Source organism: Fukomys damarensis, unplaced genomic scaffold, assembly GCF_012274545.1.
Source record: "Fukomys damarensis isolate Sample0158 unplaced genomic scaffold, DMR_v1.0_HiC HiC_scaffold_28, whole genome shotgun sequence".
Classification (NCBI taxonomy): Eukaryota; Metazoa; Chordata; class Mammalia; order Rodentia; family Bathyergidae; genus Fukomys; species Fukomys damarensis.
In genome coordinates, this window is record NW_022900940.1 from 21385510 (window position 1) to 21406715 (window position 21206).

The 21206-nt window shown below is 44.9% G+C and overlaps 1 protein-coding gene and 1 long non-coding RNA gene across 2 annotated transcripts in view; one reads left to right on the forward strand and one right to left on the reverse strand.

Annotated features, from left to right (window-relative positions):
- Positions 1-384: 384 nt before the first annotated feature.
- Crtap (cartilage associated protein) overlaps positions 385-21206 on the reverse strand; it is a 35476-nt gene continuing 14654 nt past the window's right edge. Inside the window, exons 4-9 of the mRNA XM_010629717.3 lie at positions 15319-15468; positions 11028-11199; positions 6178-6306; positions 3484-3629; positions 2429-2512; positions 385-895 (exon numbers count right to left, since the gene is read on the reverse strand). Coding sequence (XP_010628019.1) covers positions 842-895; positions 2429-2512; positions 3484-3629; positions 6178-6306; positions 11028-11199; positions 15319-15468 — 735 coding nt within the window. The 3' untranslated portion in view covers positions 385-841. The remainder of the gene's footprint in view (positions 896-2428; positions 2513-3483; positions 3630-6177; positions 6307-11027; positions 11200-15318; positions 15469-21206) is intronic.
- Positions 17168-18711, forward strand: LOC117283615. The gene is made up of 3 exons (XR_004514644.1): positions 17168-17242; positions 17347-17390; positions 18634-18711. It is a non-coding gene; the product is annotated as an uncharacterized LOC117283615 (long non-coding RNA).

Consider the following 21206-nt stretch of genomic DNA (forward strand, 5'->3'; position numbering starts at 1 on the left):
GACACACACACACACACACACACACACACACACACACACACGCTCACATAAAATAGACTCCCTCTGGCTTTTCCCTCTTCTATTTCCAACTTTGAGACATACAGCAGAGCACTGTTCTCAAATGAGACTGGCCAATCTCTCTGTTCGATTTTGGAGAGTGGTAGGCAAAAGCCATGTTTCTGTATTCTACACATCTACCTAGCTTGTTTTTCAATGCACACAAGAAGCGGTACAGGTCAGACCAAGTGAAGACTACCAAGAGGCTTGGGAAAGTTTAGCCTTTGTCTTCTGCATCTTTCCTGGATGGGAGAAAAGAGACTAAAATCTAGAAGAACAGAGAGACCAAGGAAAGTTTTCACAATCATCATCCTTTAGGAGTATTTTTCTTATTTAAAAAATAATACTGCTTTTCTGGAGGAAAAAAAAAAAACAACAAACCATGGAATACTGTTCCCCCAGCCCAAATGGGAGAAAGGCACGTGTGCAACGGGGGAGATGGATGGGAACGTGAGGAAGACAAGGATGAACATGGGGACAGCAGGTGTGAACACGAGGGAGACAGATGTCAAATCGGGGAAGCCAGGGGGAGCACAGAAAGACAGGCATGGATATTGGGAAAACAGGTGTGAGGTGGAAGACGGTGAACAGTGGGGAGAGAGGCGTGAACACAGGGTAGGCAGGCTCACCCTTGTCACACGTAGTCAGGGGGGATGGGGCTTCCCTTTCGCTTCACAGAGCAAAGGGAAGGCTCTGAGGTATCGACAACCTGGGATATTGGGAAAAGGAGGGCAAAGAATCTGTTTCCTGAACGTCACGGTGAAGTCTTGCTGGTTGCTGTGGACTAGCCCGTCTCCTCCAACTCCAAGAGGTCATCCACGAATTCCACGACCTCTCCCTGGAAGAGGCAACAGAACAGCTCTGTTAGGGGGCTATCTGACTTTAAAAGTGCCAGTAGGCAGAGATGGGAGGCTACCGCTGACTTTTCCTTGGGCTGAAGCAGGTTTTCTCCACTGGCCTGAATGAAGCCCAAGGACCTGATTTCTCTGTCCCAGTGGAGGGCACCTCAGCTTCCACTACATGTGAAGCCTGGGTCAAGTGCTCTGCCGCCCCCAGAGATGGCCTGTGTGAAGTGGACAGTCCAGCCCACTCTGGAAGGCCCAACTTAATGGCCATCTCTCTCCCACAGGAATGCTATCAGCCCCCTTTCTGCCATGACCACCACACCACGTTTCCCAAGCCACAGCAGCCACCCTCGCTGCTCTCCGGCCAGCATTCCTTCCTTTGGGGACCAGGCCCCCGCAGCATCTCCATGACCCTATCAGGCTCTGCTTCCTGGGGATCCAAGCCAAGACACAGGCCTGTGCCTCACTTCCTGGATCATATAGCACTTCCACACACAACAGTGTTTTAGTCTCACAGCCCCGGGGGGGTCACAGCATTATTGCCATTTTATAGATTTTTTTAAAAAATGAGACTCAGTTCTTTCATGCCGGTGATGGGTCTATCTCATGCCAATCTGTACACAGAAAATTTCTCTGACAATGCCTTACTCAGAGGTGTTTCACCTCAAACCGGGACACAGTGGGAAGAGCAGGTCTTGGGGGCCTCTCAGTCTGGCCTAACAGATTGCAGAACTTTCTGTTCCCCAAGCTCCTCTTCCATATCACGAGGGGCAGAGCAGGACGGGCTCAAACATGCCCCTCCTCCTCCTCCTCCCTCTCTCTCTTCTCCCTCTCTCCCCTATACGTTTTGAGAATGTAGGGTCTCACTAAGTCCCTATGGCCCAGGAAGGACTGGAACTTGCCATCCTCCTACCTCAGTCTTCCAGAGTGCTGGGATTATAGGCATGAATACCTGGCTGAACAGAAATCTCTGCCAAGCTCTAATGGTGTTTTTTCTGTGGCTCACTTGTCTCTGGACAAAGTGACTACTCCATGATCAGTTAAACCTTATCAAAATGGGTTGGCTAAGAGAGGAGTAATCAAGAGATCACAAGGAATTCCAGACAATGATAAAATGCTTTCCGCAAGGATATAATTTACCGAAGAAGAAGAAAAAAATAATTATAGTCTGAGAGAAAATTTGGGATTGAGAGTTTCCAAATCACTTCAGAGTGCTGAGCAATTGAAACGTCACTGATTTTATAAAAAAGTTCAACCTGGTGGCTGAGTGACTGTGGCAGGCTCCTGCAGCGTTGTTCAGGCCACACCTTGCTGCCAGGAAACGTGGCACTCAGGCCCAGGGTTCCTAGAAAACTGTGTGTTTCCACACCAGGTTCTGGCTTTCATAAAACGCCCACAACAACTGTCTTCTCAGGGTCTGTCTTCTCCCTTCTGTCACTTACTTCTGAGACAACTCAGCCTTCCAGTGATTTCAGCTAAGACATGAGTAATACTTTCTCTTTCATGTGCTAAGCATGAAAACTTACCTCATCATCATCCATTATATTTTCCTTAGCAAAGTCATATAGCTCTTTCTGGAGTGTAGTCACGTTAAAGAACTGAACTGCTTCCTGTTATGACAGAAACAGAGTACAGGATTTCTTTCTGGAATGTGAAAACTTGGATTTTTTTTTTTTTTTTTGAGACAGGGTCTCACTATGTAGTTGAGACTGACCTGGAACTCACTGTGTAGCCCAGGCTGGTCTCAAACTCACAGCAATCCTCCTGCCTCAGCCTCCTGAGTGCTGGGAGTACAGACGTGTGCCACCACACCCAGAGTGAAAACTTAGATTTAAAATTAGACAATGGTACTGGCTGCACAACTCTGAATATACTAACAACCACTGAACTGGGCACTTTAAGAGGGTGCAGTCTATGGTATACAGATTATACTACAACAACAACAACAAAAAGAAGAGTTTGTATACACATGTGCATATATGTGTTGGCAGGGGAGGTGTGAAGAAAGATGTACATAGGCCAACCAAGAGAGCATATAGGAATCCCGCTAGAAAGATAAAGACCATTTGAAAAGAAAAGAGCTTTTGCAAGTGACATTAATGGAGTTCCCTGACAACATGCTAATCTTTGAGTTTGTCCACCATGGGAATTAAATGACGATCCACCCACACAAGAGACCACCATGGTCCTACTGAAAAATAACTAAAATAGAGTATGTCTATGGACATGACCTGGAAAAATATTCATGGTGAATTGCTAGAAAGAGAAACAAGTTGCAAAACAGTATGTAAAGTATGATCCTGTTCTTGTAAAAATAAACAAATACAGTCTGTATATATGAGTAAGCACATAGCTCTAAAAAGAGATAAAGGGGATCAAGAGAAAGCATGGGATTGTTAGAGAATTACACGTTCTAAGTAAAATATTTCTGTAATGTTTAATATTTGTAAAGTATTTCTGGATTCAGAAATCAGCATAAAGCAGCAAAATATTATGACAAACAAACAAAACACTGCAGAAGCCAGTGAGGTTTCTCTGAGAAGGAGGAAGCAAAGGCGGCAAGACAAGGTCTGGGACTCACTGGTCTGGGCTGGAAATGTTCGTCTGAGAGGCCCCACTTGTCCCTGTGGTACTGGTAGTACACAAGGTTCTGCTTCATGACCTTGTCATTCTGGTCAAAGAGCAGGTAGCTGACTGCACAGGGGGCTGCATTCTTCAGGTCACTCACTGGGTGCAGGAGAGAAGAGGACACAGAGATCAGCAAGCCATATCTACCATACCCTGGCGTCCCTCCCAGCCGTCAGCCTTCCTGAAAGCCCAGCTTCCTAGAGGAAAAGATCAATGAACAAGCCTCCAGAAAACCTGCAACTGCCTGCTCACAGGCTGAGTCTCCATGGTCATCTGGAAGCCAGCTTTGAAGCATGGAAGTTTCTTCTTGGGCAGATGCTTTGGCAGACATGTCCCTGGACCACCTCAGGATTTGGTGTCCTGACCTGGTCTCAGGCTCCTGGTACCAGCTGGAGAAGGTGGGTCCTAAGGTCTGGACTTTCCTGAGGCTGAGGGAAATAGGATATACTCAAACAAGCCCCTCAACTGAGATCTGTGCTTCCTGGATCCTCTCTGGATAGGACCATTATCTCTAGACACAGGCGGAGCCTTCTTCAACTAAACCAAACTTGGAAGATGGAAAGGTTGGGGACTCCCAGGCTGGAAGAGATCTGAAGTCACTGGTCCTGCCATCTCCTGGAGACTGGGGTTCCCAACTCCAGCCTCCTACTTAATATTGCCCCTTCCATACCACCTTCAGCATAGGGATTTTAGAGGGGTTGGGATTTGTCTTGGGGGTGAGTGGAGTGGGGCAAAGGGGAAGAAAGGCTGAGACATAAGCCCATGGGTATTTACTCTCACACATTCTACTCCAATTTACAACTTAAAACTGAAGAATACCATTTCTGCCAACGTTGTTCGGCAGGAGTAACCAGAGGTTGGACATGAATAAATTGTGCCACCCCGCGGCTACTTCCTGTAATGACAACTTTAAAACTCCTCAGCGGGCCACTTCTCAATTCACGAGGTCTGCGTGGCTGCTAAAGGGCTCAAACATAAATTCTAGTATCAGCTCAAGAAATTTAGAGTGCTAGGAAGTCTAAATAAAGAGTTGAAAGCAGGGAAGATTTACAGGAGAGTACTTTCAGGAAGTAAATTTTGTCACACCATTTAGTTACAACTCCAGAAAGCAGAGCTTTTCTAGGGAGGAGGATGCAATGTTAGGAGGCATTGGCCTCCAGTGTATACAGTCTTGGCCACTTCCTGATACACAAGACAATGCCCTAAGCACGTGAGCACTCTGCAGCACCAGGAAGCTGCTGGAGCCCCAGTGAGTCTACAACAGTAAACTCAATATGCTAACTCAGAGCCTAGCCATGCTCAGATGCATGCAGACCACACAGACTAGTAGATAAAGTACAAATATAATATATATATTTAATTTTTTTCCCTTTTCCTTTTCCATTTTTTTCTTTGTTCATCCTTTACAAGGTAAGGCTTTCAGTGGAAAGGGAAGGTGGCTGTTGTGGGAAAAGGGAACCCAACAAAGAACAAAATAACCACAGAGTGAAAAGAAGGCTACAGAAGCCAAGGCCACCTCTCGCTCTTCCCAGGCATCCCTGAGGCCAGTGGATCCTGAGTCTGAAGGGGGAACCCGGGGCAGGTATCCTAGGCAGAGGCTGCCACCCCTGCTTCTTCACTAGGACAGAATAGCTCCTGCTGCACCTGCCCACAAGAGTCCTCCTGTGCTCACAAGCACATAGCCGAAGCGGACACAAACAAGCAGCATTGGCACAGTCGGGGACAGGGAAGGAGGCAAAGTGTAAACAGACAGGACCTGCGGTCTGACTCCTCACTACTCCATTTGCTGCCTTCGGTTCCCCTATGAGGTATATCATGGAAATACATGATGAATGTATTAACTTAAACATTATTACGGGGCCAGGGACCTAGTTCAGTGGTTCTACCGCCTGCCTTGCAGTTTGATCCTCACTGCCCTTTTACAGTACTACAGTAAAAGATACAATGCCATTAATTCTCCTCAAAATACTCCCCTTCGCTTCAAACACACTCAGCCCATCGTTCCCGCCACTTTCTGAAGCAGTTCTTAAAGTCCTGTTTCATGAGCATCTTTTCATGGCTGCCTTGATGTCTTGAAACAATTCAAAATATTTACAGCAATCGTATAAAAATATCACGGTGTGTCCACCAGATCTTTTTCTTGTTTTGTTTTTTGTTCTTTTTTTTGGTACTTGGGATGGAACTAGGGTCCTTGCACTTGCACGGCAGGCGCTGGAACCACTGAGCTAGATCCCCGGCCCTATCAGATCTTTTTCACCAGATCTGGCACCGTATGACTTCTGCCTCTTCTCCAAAGTCAAAATGACTACAGGAGGGAAACATTTCAATAGTAAAACTAAAGACATTCCCAAAATAAGACTTCCAGAACTGCTTCAATCAGTGGCAAGAACAACAGGATACGTATGTTTTGAGGGAAGATTAATAGCACTCTTTTCCTAAAGCCATTTTTAGTTTAAATATTCACCATGCTTTCGATCACACCTCATAGAATGTTCTCATTGAACATGCACAGCACAGCACCAGGGCTGTCAAGGTGATCTTGAAATGTCAGCAACCATACGTGAGAAGCAGGACCTTTGGTACCCAGGGGGAAGCTGTTTTAGAAAGATGAAATACCTTGCCCAAGATTCTGTAGATGATTACTTACACTTATAATATGCAAATTGCAAATAATGATACATGGTAGCCACAAATTTCTCCACAGGGTAGCCTCCTATAACCGGGGTGAGGTCCTCTTCACACTGTATTTTGCACTCCAAGACTTCTATATAATGATCTGAAAACACACACACGAATTTTCAGAGCAGTGCACCCATTACTTTTCGTTTTTGCAGGGCTGAGGATTGAATTCAGGCCTTACCCATGCTCTTCCCCTGAGCTACATCCCCAGTCTCATTGCTTTTTAATATAGTTACTTTTAGGCCGGGGATTTAGCTCAGTGGTGCCGCCACCTGCCTCGCAAGTGCAAGGTTCCGAGTTTGATCCCCAGTACCAGAAAATTATACAGCTACTTTTTCCTTCCACGCAAATGATGAAAGTAAAAGAAAAATATTCACAACATTTACAATAAGAGGCTAAAATCTTTATGATGCAAAGTTCCTTAAGATCAAGAAAATGTCAAACACTCACTATAAAAATGGCCAAAAGTTGTTAACAGAAAGTATAAAAATGGTGAACAACCACTGTGAAGAGATGCTATACCCCCCTTGTAATTAAGAAATACAATCATGGGGCCAGGAATTTAGCTCAGTGGCACCACACCTGCCTTGAAAGCACAAGGTCTTGAGTTCAATCCCTGGTACAAAAAAAAAAGAAAGAGGGCTAGGGATTAAGCTCAGCAATTTCATCGTTGCCTGGCTCGCAAGCACAAGGACCCGAGTTTGATCCTCAGTACCAAAAAAAAAAGAAAGAAAGACAGAAAGACAGTCAAATCCAAGTGTGTAGTGCACATTGCAATCCTAGCACTTTGGGAGGCAGAGGCAGGACAGTCTTAAAAAAAAAAGCTAGGGATGTAGCTCAGTGTGAAGGCCCTGAGTTCAATATCCAGTACCTAAAAAAGATGAAACTTATCCATATTCTGTTAGAGAACAATTTGACAGTATTTATAAAAGATTAAAATATATATGTCTTCCAACCTATGAGTCTACAACTAAGAAATTGTCTTTAGATGTAGGCACACATAAGCATTGTTTTAACAGCAAACATGGAAGAAACTAAATGCCAGTCAATAAATTATGGTACATACAAACAACAGAAACTATAGAGCATTTGGAAAATAAGGGGAATCTAAATATAACAACATGAGAGATGTCAAAGACTACATTCTCCACACTGGCTATGGTGGTGCATGCTATAAACCCAGCTCTGGGGAAGCTAAGGCAGGAGAATTGCCCAGAGTTTGAAGTAAGCCTGGGCTACATAATGAGTTCAAGACCAGCCTGAACTGCACAGCAAGACTCTCTGTCTCAAAAAACAAACTACATTTCCCAGCAGTTGGATTGGGGCCATATGCTTGGTTGCGGCCAATGAAATGTAGATGTAACCACTAATGAAGCTACTTCCACTCCTGGTATTGCACAGAACCTCCCATTGTGACCTTTGAACACCTCTCCTTTATCCCTTCATACAACTAAAAGCAAAAACTAGAATGTTCACACAGATTTTGTTGGCAAGACTATGGAGAAAAAGTCACTCTGATACATTGCAAACAAATGCAAAATGGTACCTTAAAATACTACATGGTTAACAGAAACATTTCCTGTTTGAACTATTAACTCACTTTGGTAGATTTTGAAAACACAGTTCCATACTTAGGGGAAAAAAAAAAAAAGCTTATCCACTGCAGCATTTCACATAGTAGCAAAAGACTGGATCAACCCAAATGTCTACCAGACGGTTGAATAAACTACAGCAACCCCCCTCCAACCTGCAGTGGAGTACTGAGCAGCAAAAATGAAACAGTGACACAATCTCTATGTGCTACTTTGGATATATTAAGCGGGAAAGCAAAGAACAGAGTAAAAGGTATATATTATGACTCGGGTCTAGATGTCCCCCCAAAGCCTTATGTGGTCAGCCATAGATGGGTGAATCTAGAGTGTGTTTTGCCGGCTGGGGTTAAGGGAGTGTGATTACTGAATCACTACACAATTGGTATGGCGACGCCCTAATCCCAGGAGTCTGAATACAATAAAAGGGACAGAAAGATGCCTTTAAGGTCTCTTGTTACTTTTGCTGTTTTCTGCCGCCATGAACTGTTTCTCCTCTGTGAGGCCCCTCTACCATCCTTGCCTTGGAACCAGCTGATGACGGACTGGAACCTCCATGAACTGTAAGACAAATAAACCTCTTCCCCTCTAACTTTGGGTGTCGGGTATTTTGTCTCAGCAACAGGAGAAAAGTAACTCACACAATGTAGTGCCTGTTTGTACAAAAGAACTATATAAAAATATAGGAATAAATAAAGAAATACACAATCTTTATAGAAAAAAGTGATGCAGACAAGAACTCTGAATAGGTGTGACATCAGCAAGGAATGAGAGGAAAGGGCAGAGTTTGATGAACAGCAAGTTATTATGGTCTTGTGATTACAAACAAATTCAAAAGAGAAAATGCTGACTATATGGTGGAGAAACTACAAACACCTTAACCAAATGCTTCAACACTGACATTACCAGTAAGCGGGTAAGCAGACAGGATATGGACGGAACACCCCAAGGGACACATCTGTGGGATTCCAGCCAGAAAGGCACAACCTGAGTGCAACTGTGAGATTACAGGGTGGAAATCCAAATTGAAGACTATTTACAAATTACGGACCTAAATGTTTTAAAACTATCACTGGCATAAAAAGACAAAGACAGGCCAAAGAACTGTTCCAGATTAAAGAATAGTCAAGCAGCACAACTACATGGCAAACACAATTCTGTACCGGACACTGCACCCAGGAAGAAAATATGGCAGAAAAGACATTATTGAGACAACCAACAAAATTAAAATACAGATGTAGAGTGCATCAAAGTATTGTATCTAAAGCTCCTGAATTTAATTACTGTGGATATGCAGGCAGTATTATTGTTCTTGGAAAATATGCTGAAACATTATGGGGTAGAATGTCATCATATCTCCATCCACTTCCAAATGGTTCTAAAATAAAAATAATTATACACACAAAATATGGAGAAAGTAATAAAGTACACGTGGTATACTCAATGTTATAATTTGATAAATCTGGGTGAAGATGTGAGAATTCTTAGTACTATTCTAGCAATATCTCTACAGACTTGAAATTATTTAAAAATGAAACCCAGGTCTGGAAATCCCCCTTGTCCTTGAGGACTATATGCCAGAGACTCCTTGCTGTGAAACTACAGATGGTACAAAACTTTATTTTATATATATAATATATTTTTTTTTCTATTCATATAAGTTAGGTATGGTAAGAGATTAACAGGGCCAGGGATTTAGCTCATTGGTTCCGCAAGCACAAGGACCCAAGTTCGATCCCCAGTACCAAAAAAAAAAGAGAGAGAGATTAACAAGAACTTATAGGAAAACAGAATAATTGTAACAATATACTGTAATAAAAGTTATGGGAATGTGGTCTCTCTTTCTCTCTAAGCACCTTCTTGTAGTGAACTCAGCCTTCCTATGATGATATGAGATGATAACAAGTCTGTATGATGACTCAGGTAAGTGACAGAGCCGCGTGACACGGCACTAAACTAGTACTGTGTCACTGGAATATAAGCACTGTGATGTGACAGTCAATCTGACAACAAACACGCCTCCTAGTGACTAAAGGGCAGATAGCATATACCGTGTGGACACACTGAGCAACGGGGTAATTCATGTCCTGCGTGGAACAGAGCAGGGTGGCAAGAGATTTCACCACATTACTCAAAACTTATGAATTATGAAATTATGAAAACATTACTCAAAAGTTATGAAGTGTTCATCTCTGGAATTTTCCACGTAGTATTTCCCAGCTGTGGTTGACTGGAGGTTACAAAACCATAAGTAAGGAAGCTACACACTGTATATCAAAGGTAGGTAAGAAAGAGCTGGGCATAGTGGCTCAGTCCTATAACCCCAGAGTTCTGGGAGGCTAAGGCAGGAGGATGCCAACTATAAGCCTAGCCTGGGGAATTGTGGGTATGGAGCTCAGTGCAAAGGTCCTGGGTTCAACCCCCAGTACTGAAAACAAACAAACATAAATAAATGAAATTCAAACCTGATCCCTGTCAGGTCTTACTCAAGACAAGTCCCAAGTTGCAAGAAATACAGAGGATAGAAGAACATGGAGACACAATCAAGAAAATCTAAAATGTGGAAATCTCGGTGAGACAAATAATCCAGTTCCTTCAGCAGTAAGGGAGGAAAAAAAGATGGAAAAATAACCCACAGATTTAAAAATACTTAAAAGATAACCACTTTGCTACAACAGGATGAACCTTGAAGACCTCATACTAAGCAAAATAACTTACTCTAAAAAAATAAAGAAGAAAAAAAGAGCTGGGGACATAGCTCAGGGCAAAGCCCTGGGTTTAATCCCCAGTACTAAAAAAAAAAAAAAAATTATCAAAATGTTACTTTAGTGACAAGTACCTAAAGATTCATTCTAGTCTTCCTTCTACCTTTCTGTGTGCTGCAAAATCGCGACTGCCATAATCCCTGTTATCTCAGTCATGTGAATCACTGGGTCACCTTTGGCCCTACACAAACCTTGAGGGAATCCGTAATGGAGCGGGGCTGATACAGTAGACTCCTGGCAGGGCTGGGCTTGAACTTTCTATCAGCTCTTTCACCAGAGGCGTTGGCCAGGTCACAGTTTTATCTAGCAGGTGTCCTCTACCCAAGTTCTTCATTAATATTTAAACCCAGGAGTTTCTCAAAGACCCAGTGAGGCCTGCAGAGGCCTGTCCACCGAGAGCAGCCCTCTGAGGAAGAAAGACTCCATGGGCAGTGACCCTCTTCCCCTGTGACCAAGCCGCCCACCTGCTATGGAAAGGTAGAAATCCTTGAAGTCCTTGATCTCCCTGGATCCCTCGCAGGCCGAGAGGCACTCGTAAAAGGTCTTGAAGAAGTCGGGGAGGGCCAGCTCCATGTCCGTGATGGCAGTTCTCCAGTTCTCACCATTGTAGGCCCGCACTCCTCGGATGAACAGGCTCTGAAAAGCAAGAAGAAGCTGTGAAGCTTGTTCCAGCCTGGAGGGAGGCAGGCAAGTCCCTCCAGAGGAACTGAACTCTGCTTTCATTAGCCCTGAAAAAGCCACCCTGACCCTTTGTTAAACATGCAGCCCATCTGTAAATGTGGTCTTTTCTTTCCAGATACTGGAGATTGAATCCAGGGCCTTCACACTGAAAAACCACGCCTCCAGCCCTTTTCTTATTTTTAACTTTGAGAAAGGGTCTCACTAAGTTGCTAACTTGCCCAGGCTGGACTCAAACTGGCCATCCTCCTGCCTCAGCCTCCCAGGGTGCTGGGATCACACTGCCCCCATGCCTAGTTTGTAATTTGCTTGTTTGGGTGCTTGCTTGCTTGCTTGCTTGCTTCCTTCCTTCCTTCCTTCCTTCTTTCCATCCTTTCTTTTTTGAGACAGGGTTTCACCATGTTGCTTAGGTTGACCTTGAACTCACTGTGTAGTCCAGGTTGGAGTCAAATTCATAGCGATCCTCCCGCCTCAGCCTCCAGAATGCTGGGAGCACAGGTGTGTATGAGCTACCACAACCAGACTGTAATTTATTTTACATCTACATTTTTCTGCTGTTTACAATGGGTGAGGTATATTTCTCATTTAATTTAATTCAAAAAGTAGCATGATGCTGGGCGTGGTGGCACACGCCTATAATCCCAGCACTCGGGAGGCTGAGGTAGGAGGATTGCTGTGAGTTCGAGACCAGCCTGGGCTACACAGTGAGTTCCAGGTCAGTCTCAACTACAAAGTGAGACCCTATCTCAAAAAACAAACAAACAAAAAAACAAAAGGTAGCATGTGCTTGATAACAAAATCAAATTCAAATCAAGAAAAAAGGAACAAAACTCAGATCAGCAGATGCCTGGAGTCAGGCCCTGGAGTAAAAGCTTGACTGCCAAAGACAGGATAGAACACGGTAGGGGTGATGCAAATTCCACACCACGTTCATGGCGACAGTCACAGCTGCAGATAGTTGTCCCAGTGCATTGTCTGTTCCACTTAAGATTGGAAAGTATGCTGCAGATATAGTCACCTCAATAAGGCTGATTTTTAAAAACCGAATTCTGGAAAAGACACAAGTTTGACAGCAGGTGCCTGATAGCCTGCTCCCACCAACCATGAAGTACAAAACAGGAGAGGCTTGCTCCAGCTAGTTACTGTGCCGGTGACCGGCACGAGGTGGCAGGAACTGCACAGACTTTCCGTTCACTGTCAACATACGGGACAGTAACCGGGACTGAAGAAGCAGTGCAGTCTCCGCGACAGAAGTAGCTCCTGGGTACACACAAAAGCCTGCTAGGGACTCACCATTCAGAGTCCCTTTCAGCTTCTCCAGGGTGGAGATATCTGAGGGTCACCTCTTGGATCTGGTCTTCTTCTTCTTCTTCTTTACAGTACAGGTAATTGAATCAGGACCTTGCATTGAGTATATACCCAACACCTTTTTTTTTTTTTTTTTTGAGTCAAGGACTCACAGAGTTGCCCTTGCTGGCCTCAAACTTTTAATCTTCCTGCTACAGTCTCCTAAGCAGCTAGGATTACAGGAATTCACTGCCATACCCAGTGAACCTGGACTTTTCACCAAACTTCAGACCTCAAGCAGAGAGGGTGAACCTCTTTCAGCTTTCTAAGCAGGCAGTGGTCCCTGTCAGTAAGACAGGCAGAAACCCAAAGGTGTCTTTCCCATAGAATGAATAAATGAGCAGCTACTCTGGGCCGCTGGCCTTGCAGAAGCAGGATGGTAGCAGGCATAGCAGAAGGAAGCCAAACAGAGTCAGACAGCCAGAGTGCAAAGGAGGGCAGCCCAGCCACACCCAGCAGGGCTCCCAGAGGGAGCAAAGGGACCAGCTGACTTCCAGGTAAACACAGTGCTCTCTGCTCCCCAAGCCCAGGGCACGCAGCAGTGAAGAAAAGAAAAGGGCACATGTCCTTTTTATGAGGACACCAAAGGAACAGGCAGCATACAAGAGACATAACAACTTCTGGAAAGACACAAACATCAGAGGAGAGTCCTGAGGGGAAGGGAGCTACATGTCCGGCAGGCACAGAGGACCACGGGAGATGGGGGACACAGAACTGAAGGCAGAGCCGAAAGTCTGAAGAGGGCCGTGGGAGTTGAGGTTCCTCCCCGCACTACCTGCCCATCCAAGAGATCACAGATCTCAAAGCCGCTCTTCACCAGAGCCTGGCAGCTTCTCCCAGAGAGATATTCCACCCAGACACTGCAGACAGGCACAGGAGGCTGAGAAGGACGCCTCAGGCTGAAAGCCAGGAAACAGGGAAGTCCTCACACTCAGCGTGGGTGGCCCACTGCTCCTCTCCCCAGGCCAGCTCTCAGATACCAGCACACAAGCACAGACACCCCGCCAGCCCTGGAGAAGGATGGACAAGTCTTCCCTGGAAACCTTAAAGGCTCCCAGAAAAGAGGGTCCTCGCCAGTGAAAACCTGATCTTGAAGTCTGGTCATACTACCAGAAACCCTGTGATCAGGCCTTGGGAACTACAGTTCCTCACGGAAACTTTCACGCCATGCCCTTGTTTTCAGCCTTGCCCTAACCTTCCGTGGTGCCCAGGTGCCCCGATGTCTGAGTTTGATGGACCCTGACCACTGCCAGGGCTCAAAAGAGTTAGATGCTTATTCTTCAGAATTCTCATCAGAATTCCCCTTTGTAGATTCACTGACTTAAGTATCCTCTATTCTGTTAACTCTTTACTAAGTTGTGTATGCAAAATAGGTCTCTCAGTTTCATTTAAAATGGAGACTTATGATTAAAGGCAATAATGCATCTACTTATTTTAGAAACTTTATTGGAATATGTATTTGGCATGTAAAAATATAGTTTGCCAGCCATCTCCTAAGTTAGAGTATAAATATTGTCATATAACTTTCTTTGGTCAGAAACATTTGAACTAAGTAGTGCCACTTGGGTCAGGATTTTCTTCCGTGCCATTTATTTAACAAACTGAGCTGTCTTTAGGCTATGTAATTAGCAAAAATTTGTAACTAGGAATTTTTTTTTTTTTTTTGTACCAGGGATCCGACTCAGGATCTTGTGCTTGCGAGGCAGGCACCGGAATCACTGAGCTAAATCCCCAGCCCAAAAATGTGTATATTACAATGGAACAGTTTTCACACTTAAATTCTCAGGAGGTGTTCTTCTGGAGCCCCATCTAGCAAAATTAGAGCGGAAAGTCTTGAGGAGAGTTAAGAGAAAAAGCCAACACTTTCAGACCTAAATAGTTGAATCTTCTACAGATAAATAACATCTGCTATCTCAACTCTCCAAAGTTTACTGCGTTGATACTGTCCATCCATTTTGGGGAAATGAATAAAATTGGGCAGCTAAATTTCGGTTTCATGTGCCTCCTATCTAGACAGAAAATAAGCAGTTATTGTAAATTGACTTGCAGGAAAAGTAGGAACTGCCCTGCATACTATTTTTGGGAAGAGAGGACATTTTCCAGCCATACACATGATACCCAGTTTTCTATTAGTCACACCATTGTATAAAGCAGAAAAACTGAAAAGGAGAGATGATTGTTGTAAACAATGAGTTGCTTTGCATAGTCTCCTTTGAGATGATTGGTGCAAGAATTTTGATTTTTTTTTATATTTGGAAACAAATGAAAACGGAAACATGAAAAAAATGGAGACGTTTTTCTATCCTGTGTTCCTTGCCATTTTTGCATGATTTCTAAGGTATGTCTTTATTTTCTGAAAACTAAACAAATAACTATATGTGCAAAATGAAGAATTTAAGGGAGAGGTAGCTTTAAAATCTCCATGGAAGGTAAAAACTCACCTTACAGATCCATTTTGTGCTAAAAAGCCAATTTTTCTAATGTCATAATGTTCCTCAAATGTCACCCCAAAAAATCACTAGAGGTCTTCGATGTCAATAGCTGTTCACTGATACATTTCTTTAACAAAAACCACATTGCACTGACCACCGTGTGAAAGTCTGAATCTGCTGGATAGGATGGCATACGCCTATAATCGCAGGAGGCTGAAGCAGAAGGATCACTGATAATGTGAGGTCAGCCTGGAATATATAGAGAGACCCTGGTCAAATAGACATAGTCTGAATCTACCTCATATGACTTGGTTTCCAAGTCTTTAATGTAGTCCTCGGCCCCAGGCAAGCTCTTATAATACTCCATGTTCCTCTTCATCATTTCATCATCAGGATGCTTCAGTAGGAAGGTGTGAGCTGCTGCAATAGCCTTCGGGAGATTATTTGCCTGAGTACAAAGAAGAAAGATAACTTCCACTCAATGGATGCTGCACAGTGAGTTTTGCAAAACAAGGTCCTTTCGGTAACTTGTTGACAACAAGCCCTTGCATAATTTTGTGTTCCTAAGCAATGTTTCCGGTTTAGGGTTCCGTGACTTCCGGTGTCCACCAAGACTTGGTTCGCCCCCACAGCATGAGCGTCTTGCTGCGCCTTTCCCCATCTCCACTCTGCCTGTGTCCCGGGAGGCCGAGTGCTTTTACGACAGACTCCTCCCCTCCAGCTCCAGAGGGGCTCAGTGCTGAGGGCCCAGAGAAGACTGGAGAAAGGGAGGACAGTAGTTTGGGCTTTTTCATCTCCTGGTTCCCTCCCTCCCTGCGCTCACGCTGGGCTGTGACTTAACGAAGGCCTCGCTTCTCTCCGGGAGCCCTCTCCACAGACTGTCTCCTTTCAGGTTCTAGTGGCTGCTGTTTCCTTTGCCCCTTCTGGCCAAGGGGTGGTGGTAATATGGTTAATGGGCACTTGCTAATGCTGACTGGATCATACGGGTTCTAATTTCATTAGTGGATTAATCCATTATCAGTGGGTTTTGTAAAATTCGTGACATTTTTGGGAGTCGATGGAACCTAGGAAATAGGATGAATAGAAGAGAGTGGGGTCATGGGGCATCATCTTGGGGACTATTACCTTGATCCAGAGCCCTGCAACTCTGGCTCTAGTTTGCTCTCTCTCTCTCTCCTCGCTCTCTCGCTCTCTCTCTCGCTCGTGCCCGCCCCCCATAGCTTTCCTCCATTCTGCTCTTTCTCTATGATGTTTTTGTGTAACCACATGTTAAAAGTGATAGAACCAGGGCTAGGGATTTAGCTCAGTGGTTCCGCCACCTGCCTTGCAAGCACAAGGGCCAGAGTTTGATCCCCTGTACGAAAAAGAAAAATAAAGTGATAGAACCAGCTGACCATGGACTGAAGCCTCTGAAATCATGAACCAAAATAAACCTTTCCTCCCTTAAATTTTTCATATTGGGTGTTTTGACACAGCCATGAAAAGCTGACTGAAACAGGTGGTCATACTCCACCGGTACTAGACCTGGTGGACTACACAGTCTCTCCTGGGTTCCCCACACACCATGCACCCTTGTAAATAACTGCCTTGGTAACCTTCCTTCAGATTACTCAGGGTTACTGCACTATGTCTTTTCCACTGGAAACAACACAAATGTATTATTTTTTCCCCAAACTTCTCACAGAACCTTCTGCCTCCATTTTCGGGGACACTTACCACCTCCTCAGTCACTCATCTGTTCACTTGGGAAATACTTGTGAGAGGCTTTTATGCAGGCACTGCTTCTAGGAAGTGGGTTGGTATCAATAAACAAAATAGGAAAAAGATTCCCACCTTCATAAGACATCTATGCTTAAATTCTTTTGCCTAATAGCCTCAGTTAAGAGCCTCTCTTGCTGGGTGAAATAGCGCACACCTGTTAACTCAGCTACTGGGAGGCTGAGGCGGAAAGATTGCAAGCTCAAGGCCTACCAGGGCAACTTAGCAAGACTCTCACTCAAAATAAAATAAAAAAGGCCTGGGATGTAGCACAGTGTAGAGCACTTGTGTGAAGCCCTTAAGAGCCTCTTTCTGTCATCCCTGCACCGACTTCTCACTTTTTACACCTCCCTGTAATCTCAGCTAATGCGTTTCTCCCCCACCAGATTGATCCTTGTAGAACCCAGCTGTGCGTCCCTGCATCCCAGGTGTCCGGCACAGTTCCTGGGACAAGGCAGGGCGCAGTAAGTACCTGTGATCTGAACATAATGACATTACGACCACATAACATTTTTATAAAATTGATTCATATTCTCCCTCTTTTTGCTTCCACTTCTGCTCCCTGAAGCAGTGACCAGCTGACTATGAGTTTCTCTGCCCCAGGAGGAGTCGGTGAGTGGTAGAGTGAAAAGGTACCCACGTGGCAGAAGCCCTGTGCTCTTGGGAGAACTTAGCAGGTTTGAGCGGAGAGGACGTGGGCTGGGGTCAGGAGTGGCCAAAAGGTGACTATCAGAGAGCAGAGAAAAAGTTTTCCCTCAGGTCTGCAGGAGCAGCAGCGGCTGGAGCCCCGGAAATTTAGGGCTAGAGCCCTGGCTGCAGCTCCAAGAAGGCTGAAGTCTTGGGGAGGACTGGTGTGTGGGGGCGTAGACGCCTCCCTTTGGGGACGTGAGGAGGACCTCACCGACCTGGACTGAATCACGGGCGTCTCTGGTGGAGGAGCGTGGTCACTGCAGCCAGTGCCGCGGAAGTGGGACGCAGGGCCTGGTTCACTGGTCTGGAGAAAGACACTCCGATTCCTGAGAATCATAGGGCCACACGTATTTGTACCCTACTGCCTCCAAACTGAGGCTGCCCTGTGGGAGGAGAGGTGGGTGGAGACGAGGGCAGTCTCCCAGACGTCAAAGCTGAAGGCTAAGGAAGCTTCCAAGAGGCCTGGCAGGTAGGAGACAGGCAGGGGCCCCGAATACAGGCTTTTTAAAGCATTTGCCAAAGAAATTAGTCTCCTTTTTGGAAGAGTATTTAGACAGAGAATACAGCGATGGTGGGGGTGGTGGGATATTATCTATTTATTTGTTTGCTTATTGCGGGTTGCAGTACTGAGAAGTGAACCTGGAGCCTTCCCACTGAGTTACATCTCCACAACCCTTTTTGGTTTTTTGTTTTTTGGGGGGTTTTTTAGACACGGTCTTGTCAACTCTCTGAATTGCCCAGGCTGGGCTTGAACTTGCAATCCTCCTGCCTCAGCCTCCCAGAGTTCTGGCATTACAGGCGTGTCCCATCACCCCCAGCTCTGAGTAGTCTTTTTAAGGCCTCTAGTTTAGGGTCTGAGTTTTGCAAAATGTACCTCCTTCCCAAAATAGAAAAGGGTAATTCTTGGGTCGAGGATGTAACTCCTTGGTAGAGCACTTGCCTAGAGTGCCTGAGGCACTGGGTTCAATCCCAGCACTGAAAAATAGGTAAATAAATAACAGTGGAAGCCCAGCATAGTGGCTGCCCCCATAACCCCAGCTACTTGGGAGGCAGAGGCAGGAAGATTGTAAGCTCAAGACTGATCTGGGCAACTCAGTTTCAAAATAAAATAATAAATAGCTGGGTATATACTTAAGTATACCCTGCGTTCAACTCCCCAATACAGGAAAAAAGGAGGGAGCTTTATTTCCTTCACCCCAGCTCTCCAGCTGGAACAGCACCTCTGACAGCAAGAGCACCCACCACCCTACCACGGGCTCTGAGAGCCACCGCATGAGAAGATCCCACCTATGAATGGCACAGCAGGCGGGCCAGCTCCCTCTGGCTCAAAGCGCAACAAGCTCTCCAGACTTGATCAAGTGTGGGCCCCGTTTCTGACTTTGCCTGCAGGGTAGCACACTGGGCATCACCAAAATGAAGACCTTGAACCAGAACTACACCACAACAGTGACCCACAGCACCACAGCAGGCAGCACGTAGTCCGGCCTTCAGATGCCAGGAAGAACAGGCATGCCTGATGCCATTTTATCCCTACCCATGTACAGAGTTTGAGAATGTAAACATCATTGAGAAATAAAACCATACTTTATCTCCACTAAAAGTCACTTTTTCAGTGACATCTTCAGTTGAAACAAATTGAGTGAACATTCACGTTTATTAATAAAATTCCTAACTTTCCCTGTCCCATTAGAGATCTCAAAATACAGCCTTGGTGTGGTAGTGCACACCTGTAATTCCAGCGCTCTGGAAGGCTGAGGCAGCAGGATCACAAGTTTGAGTCCAGCCTGGGAAACTTGGTGACTTGACAAGAGCGGTCTTAAAATAAAAAGTGAAAAGATTAACAATAACAAAAAAGGACTGGAGAGATGGGTCAATGTGCTTGCTCAATGCCCAGTAATGCAAAGAAAAAGAACAAAACAAAACTCAAGATACTAAAACAGGTGGTGTTCTACTCACTTGAGTATTTTAAATCTTGTAAAGGGTTTTGTAGATATATTACAAGTATCCTAATCTCTTGAAAGCCAATGCCTTAAGGTCTCATGAAGTTAAGGTCTCATGAAGTCTTTCCAATACCATTTCTTCAAATTCATCTGTGTAGTAAAGAAATCAGAGAGCTGGACATGGTGGTGTACACCTGTAATCCCAGCACTTGGGAGGCTGAGGCAGGAGGATTACCATGAGTTGGAGGCCACCCTGGGCTATACAGTGAGTTCACAGACAGCCACAACCACATAGTGAGAGACTGTCTCAAAACAAAACAAAACACCAAGAAAACAGAGCTTCTAGCATTCTCCACATTTAAAAATAAAATGTGCCTGCCTTGCTTTTGTGACTTAACTTGGTCCAGAGAGTATCTGCCAAAAGTTATTTAAAAAAAAAGAGAGTCAGACAGGACAATCCACTTTGCAGAGCCCCTTCTGTCTCTCTTAGACAGAAACTATCTTTCTCTCAATAAATTCCTCCTACTCTTAAAAAAAATTAAGTTATTTTTTAGCTTTAAAAATAGTGCTTGGATGAGCCAGCTGTCATTTTCAAAACTCTGGAATTTTATTAATCTCAACCAGGTTCTATTTTTAAATTTTTTCTTTGTCTTTTTTTGGTTAGGACATTCACAAAACTGCTATTTTATATAAAACTGTAACTGGCATAGAAATAAACCAGCTTTTCTAGAATTCTGAAGGGTCTTTTGTATTGTTTTATTGCTTGTATGAATGCAACATACACAGGCCTGTCTCAGTAAGTTCTGAAAAACAGAACTAACTTATAGTATTCAAAGGACTCAAAATGAAGGAAAAAAACCCTTCTACATCCAGAGTCTGGGATATGTGATCAATCTGTTTTTGTAGTCATTAGAATAAATGTAATATATCCCTTAAAAATCTTTTCAACCAGCGGAAGTAGAAATTGGGCTATGTGGGAGTTCTGTGGGCTGAACCCTGTGCTGACCCATTACACTGAAGCCTCTATGTCCAGTAACAGAATTCATCCGATTCCTGCACTGGGGATGGAACCCAGGGCCTTTGTACTGAGCTGCATCCATAGCTCTTTCTATATTTTTGAGACACTGCCTCCATAAGTAACTAAACTGCCCAGGCTGGGCTCCAACTTGAGATCTTCCTGTTTCAGCCTCTCAGTAATAAGAGTACACACATGCGCCACCATGCTCGGCTCAACCCCTTTTTAAAACCTGGTGAGCCTGCAGTTTGAGGACTCAATGCATAGAGAACTGCAATTTGTAGTTATTTTGAGCCAGCAATCACAGACGGAGTTTAAGCAGCTATAAAAAGGAAGCAGTGAACTGTGTTAAACTGTAGATGAAACAGGGAACTGAGAGGGTCAGCCCGAGGAATCACCACACCCAGGCTCCTCGGGAGGGCCGGACACGTCCTCACAGAGTCCGCGCCCCGCCTGGCCTCGAGCTCCTCCTCTGGAAGAGGGACTCGCTGGCTCCTCGGGTTGTCTTCCGCGTCACTGTGCGGGTCGGTCTCAGCTGAGAAAAGGCGACCGTCAACAGGACCTACAGAAAAGAACTCTGCCTCTGTTACGTGAGGCAACGTTTTTCAGGCACATTGTTGGGTGCCAGACAGTGCTGCGTCCCATCACTTACTTTCTACCTTAGTACAGTGCTTCAAAAAATAGTATTTTCATCCTTGCTTAAGAAGCAGGACTTGCAGGGGACCTGGAGGGTGAGCCCGGCCTAGGAGGCGCTGTGAAAAGCCGGCGGGGGCGGGGCCAGGA